General features: G+C 40.8%; 1 protein-coding gene across 1 annotated transcript; it reads left to right on the plus strand.

Annotated features, from left to right (window-relative positions):
- The first annotated feature begins 1915 nt into the window (after nucleotides 1–1915).
- On the plus strand, nucleotides 1916–5253 carry LOC123169230 (glutaminyl-peptide cyclotransferase). The gene is made up of 11 exons (XM_044587066.1): nucleotides 1916–2098; nucleotides 2418–2474; nucleotides 2832–2867; nucleotides 3085–3149; nucleotides 3281–3344; nucleotides 3665–3782; nucleotides 3860–3957; nucleotides 4504–4574; nucleotides 4697–4724; nucleotides 4910–4964; nucleotides 5057–5253. Exons 1-11 carry the CDS (start codon nucleotides 1940–1942, stop codon nucleotides 5185–5187), a joined length of 882 nt encoding a protein of 293 aa, XP_044443001.1. The 5' UTR covers nucleotides 1916–1939; the 3' UTR covers nucleotides 5188–5253.
- The last annotated feature ends 463 nt before the right edge of the window (nucleotides 5254–5716 follow it).

Below are 5716 nucleotides of genomic sequence, written 5' to 3' on the forward strand. Positions count from 1 at the left end.
TTTTAGTGTGAAATTCTAAATGTTGGATGGAGTGGAAAAATATTTTTTTCCTGCACGCAATGTTGGTGGCATGCAAAATACATTGTGTCCCTAGGTGAGCGATTACAATGATGGCATTGTACACGTGGCACGCCAGCAACACGTATAATACTGCTGACGTGGGCACCAATGCCATCACTATTATTTAACAATGGCGCCATATTGGTGGTGTGGTGTGTCCACGCCAGCAAGGCCATTTATTACACGCCATAGCTAGCCTTTTCTGCACAAGTATCATATGCACATCTTGAGGGGGAGTTCCTCAATATCATGTAGCCAATTTCTTCATACTCTGTTCTTACACTTTCATTATTTACTCCCGTTGAAAACTTAACCAATTTTTCATCAATCACCAAAAAGGAGGTGATTGTAATGCCCCTTAGTAGTTTTGCAGTATTGAAAACAAATAGGTTAAGGGACTAATGTGTTTGCGAGTGTACACAGGAATTATTGTCCCTAAAGATTTGATTTAACCCAGGAAAGACGACCCCTAAAAATGTATTTCTTCAAGTGAAAAAATTGGTACGACCTCTGAAGAAATTGATGTGAAGACTTTGAAGCTTTAAGACATTTTTTTCATAGTTTCTCTTATTATTTCAGTCATAAAAAAACCGTACTATTAAAGAGGGGTCTAGGTAGAACATATTTCACATTTTCATAGTGATGCTCAAACATATACTTACACAAGTCACATTTTCATAGTTAGGATTTCGCCAGTGCGATATGCCTATCGTGAGGAAACTGAGTGCCCCAACAAAATTGAGAGCTAAAATTTCCGACCGTTGCTGGGCCGCATGCCAGCTGACGAGTGGATGCTTAACCTGTCAATGGTCATGTCCAAAGGGCATTTATGACAATTAATGTTGGGTTGCCTCCTGGCTATAAATAGCCGCCCCCCACAACCACCAGTCGGTTAGCTGCTCCGAGAGAACTTGACACTTGTCATTTGAGAGCAAACCATCCTCCCACGACTTTGAGAGAATCCTAAGTGTGGAAAACCCCAACCAGAGCCAAAGTGATTGACCATCACTAAAGAGATTGATCTGTGTGATCGACGCTTGTTACCTTTGAAGACTATCATTCTTCCAGACAGTTAGATGTTAAGTTATGAGCACCCAAGAGTAATTGTGGTGTGCTGGTGAATAAGTCTGTTAATGTTTTAGAAGTCTACCTTGAAGACTTACCATGAATGATTAGGCGAAGTCTAAGTGACCTTGGCTCAAGAGGAATACGGTGATGACTAAGTGTCTTGAGAGCTCATGCTCAGCTCTCTCAACCAGATGTACAGTTGATCCAGCAACTGGAACTGGTCTACCAAATCGATGTGTCTTAATCAAGCCTACCTGATTTCAAATTCATCAACCCTTACCTTTACGTTATTCCGTTGCGTAAGAATTTGTGATCTATCCTGGTGAAGAACTTGAACTGAATATTTTCATCTTGTTGTAATCTAATTCTTCAGTTCATCTTCCTCGTGCTTGAATGACTGTATGATTGCATGTTCATCATTTGTATTTATCATGTGTGCATGCCTTATGTTTGTCTGATGACTTAGTTTCGCTTCTCTTGCTATTTCGTCACTCTAATTTTCGTCAAATTCATCAGAGTTTGACGAATTTTTAAAAATCTCTCATCCCCCCCCCCCCCCCCCGCGTGAGAGTAAACCTGCGCTTTCACTATCCGTAAGGGGGAAAAGATTATATCTGAACCATATAATTCGGACCCACAAAATATGGTTTCTATTTTTTTATTAGTAGTGCATAATTAGTATAAATATAATTATAGATAGATAGATAGATAGATATAGATATAGATATGAATAGATACATATAGATACTAACATGCATATCCGCTGCCGACGACGCTTTGAGTCACATCGTTTTTCCCCGACGCTGCCAGCATGCCGCCGCTCCTCGTCCGACACTCGGTACTTATCTTCATTATCCCCGCCATGCTCCTCACCCTCCTCGGGCTCCCACCAACTGCTACGCTCGCCACCAGGTTCTACTCGTTCGACCTGATGCGCGAGTACCCTCACGATCCGGAGGCCTTCACAGAGGTACTTACGCTTCTTTGCCATTGATCCTATTCCCATCCCATGGCCTCCCATGTGGAATTACTTCCTAGCCACTTGTGTGATTACTAGTACGTACTTACTGTACTAGTTTAGTACTAGTAAGTATACTAATAGTAGTATGTCTCTCAGTGATTATTAGGCCTGAAGTTTATTTATTTGTGTTATTAAGCCTGACGTTCAATGCAAAGAAACCGTGCAAATTGACTGGCATGTTACTACAAATAATGTATTAGTTAGTTTTATATATGATATAGGTTGGAAGAAATGAGGATCTAATCTCCATATTGTGTTTGCATTGCAGGGCCTCTTGTATGGAGGAAATGACACTCTTTTCGAGTCCACTGGCCTTTTTGGCAGGGTAAATGTTTCCCTTCTTGCTGACTTCATATCTTTCCTCCATGTAATCTTTCCCTAGATCAATCCCTCCAGCGACGATGTTTCTATACCACTAGCAGATTAGTTTCATAGTCAGTATGCGGTCTGAAGCTCTCTTGGTTTGATTAAAATGACAGTGGCAGTCAGTTAGTTGTACTTTTAGTTGACTGCTGTTGGTTTTGATAACTCCCACCTAGCAACTACTCCGAGTTATGTAAGAACCTATACATGATCGATGCATAATCCTTTTATGCAGCATGTTGTGTGTTTCTTTTTCTTGTATCATTAACTGAGTCTCTAAAATCACTAAATATGTATCTCCCTCTTGGTTGTTCAACAGTCATCCGTGCGAAAGGTTGATCTTCAAACAGGAAAGGTACGATAAATACTTCTCTTATCATATTTATCTTAGCATAGTCTAATTTTTTTTGCCACATATCCGACCTCTGCTATTCATTCTACACTGAACTACTCCCTCTGTGCCAAAATAAGTGTGGCTGAGTTACTACAAAGTTGTACTAAACCAGCGACACTTGTTTTGTGACGGAGGGAGTACAACAGAACTTTTTGCTTATCACTTTGCCATTTCTCAGGTTTTAGTTCTGCACCAAATGGACGAGAAAATGTTTGGAGAAGGTCTAACACTTCTCGGCGATAGGTTGCTAGATTAACCTCAATTTTGTTTCAGAGTCTTTGCACAACAATTGCTATCTTGAATATAGGTAGTTATTTGCTTATATTCTGTCATGTACGGCCTTATCTCATCTATTTTTTTACTTCCGTCTGTAGATTGTTTCAACTTACTTGGTTGACGAATGTTGGATTTACGTACGATCGACACAACTTTAGTAAAGTATGTTCCTGCCCCTGTTCTCTGCTTGATATAGTAACAGATGATGCTTTACTGTTTCTGTTGTGAACTCCCAGCCAGTGATCTTAAGCTCACACATATTTTGGATATGAATTGTCTGTGTGTGGGGGCGGGGGGCGGGGGGGGGGGGGGGGGGTGCTCATTTGGTGAAATATGCATTTGCTATCAGCCCTACGTATATTTGAACAGTGACTGAGGCAATTAACTGTACCAAACATAGGGCACTCCTTTTATTTCCTGCTCATTTACGGTCATTTTTTACTAATGTATTGGGTGTCTAGTTAATATGTTGTCTTGTGAAGTGTGGTAGTTTTTCCCACAAAATGCGTGACGGGTGGGGGCTAGCTACAGATGGGAGGGTTGTTTTCGGCAGTGATGGTACCTCAACTTTGTACCAGATAGATCCAGAATCTCATCAGGGTAATCATTCATTGTGCTTGAGGTTCTTCTAGCTTTCAGACTTCCGTCTCTTATATTCGGCATTTCCTGGGATGTAGTCATGAGGATGGTGCCTGTGAAATATCAAGATAATGACGTTAGGTATCTTAATGAACTTGAATACATAAACGGTGAAGTATGGGCAAATGCCTTCAAGGTTAGTTGTCTTCTTCCTCCTTCCTCGAAATGCTGAATAGTCATTCTAGAGTACCAATTTTATTTTTTTATTAACTAATATGTTCATCAAGGGCTGGAGGGCCAGAACATTTTCCATTAGAATATTGTTGCCACAACATTCCGTTGTGTCATCCGTAAATGCTTGATCCAGACAAAATGTGGATAAAGTGTTCACAAAATATGATGAAGTAGCATGCCTCAATATTTACTAAGATTTAACGATTTTCCTTGTGTGTCGCCCTTTTGGGGATTGGTGATTGGTACTGCAAAATAGGCCATTGGTAGAAATGAAAATTGGCCAATTTTTCTTTGGCAAAAATAAATTGGCTCGGATTTAATGCAAGACATTTTTTTTCTAGTCAACTGTGGAGTGAAAGTGAAAATTGATTAGAGCAATGACAAATACGAGTATTAGCTTGCCACTTCAACTGGTTATTGGTTCCATTTCCCATAAGTCGTCAGCAGCCCTGCCAATTTGTTGTAATACTGTGCTGCAATTCTGAGTATTCCAAACTATTACATGTAGACAGATTGCATCGCTATAATTTCCCCTGATAGTGGCATAGTGGTGGGTTGGGTTTTTCTTCATGAGCTGAGGTATGTTGCACATAAATAGCTTATGTTTTTCTATTTATATTACCATCAGTTGAGACTATTCATACATATTTCTATTTTTGTAGTAGCTGTTTCTGAAATAACTATTGATGTGGTTCATGCAGGCATCACTCACCGAATTCAGGTAATATGGTAAGTGGTTTATCGTTTACTTGTTAATATTGTGCTTGGATGTTTCCTCATTCTGTGATCTCCTTTTTTTATCATACTTGTTGGAGTGAGTTACATTTTGTTCAATTTGCATGAACGCACACAAGATCTTGTTATCCAAATCTCATAGTGATGGTTACATGACACCGATCTGTTTCATAATCCAGGCTCATGACGTTCTAAATGGTATAGCTTGGGATGAAGACAACCACAGATTGTTCGGTTAGTTCTAGTGCTCGCATTTCTCTGTTTGTTGCCAAGCCTCTTAGATTCAAAAATCTGGGAACCATGATGAACCCTTTCGGCACTTGCAGTGACCGGAAAATTATGGCCAACGCTATATGAGATTAAGCTACGTCACATTGAGGGGCCACCAGATGGGTCTATAGAGCAGCTATGTCCAAGGATCATAATTCCGGGTTCCGGGAATTTTCCCTTGTTATGATTATGCAACTTGTATTACTAGGAGGCCAAAGCCATCATATATATGTACAAGAGGATGCCAAAAGGCTAGAATACAAAAGGCCAAAGGCCATCACCAATATAACTCTAACACCACACCCCCCCCCCCCCTCAAACTCATGGTGGATCTACAACACTGAGTTTGGAGAGGTGAAATCTATGTTGCGCTCTAGTCTGGGCCTTCGTGAAGAAGTCCGCTAACTGTAACTCGGAACACACATACTGAAGAGAAACAACATGATCCTGCACAGTAGCACGCACGTAAAAAGCATCAACGCCAATATGCTTGGTAAGCTCATGCTTCACGGGGTCGCGTGCAATACTGATAGTGCTTGTACTGTCGGACAAGAGGGTGGTAGGTGTAGTAACAGAAACACCAAAATCCTCCAGTAACCATCGTAGCCAAGTCGCCTCTGCCGTCAGAAGAGCCATAGCTCTCAACTCGGCCTCTGCACACGAACGGGACATTGCAGTCTGTTTCTTTGTCTTCCAGGCAATGAGAGAACCACCAA

The sequence above is a fragment of the Triticum aestivum genome, chromosome 7D (genome assembly GCF_018294505.1).
Source record: "Triticum aestivum cultivar Chinese Spring chromosome 7D, IWGSC CS RefSeq v2.1, whole genome shotgun sequence".
In the NCBI taxonomy this organism is placed as follows: domain Eukaryota; kingdom Viridiplantae; phylum Streptophyta; class Magnoliopsida; order Poales; family Poaceae; genus Triticum; species Triticum aestivum.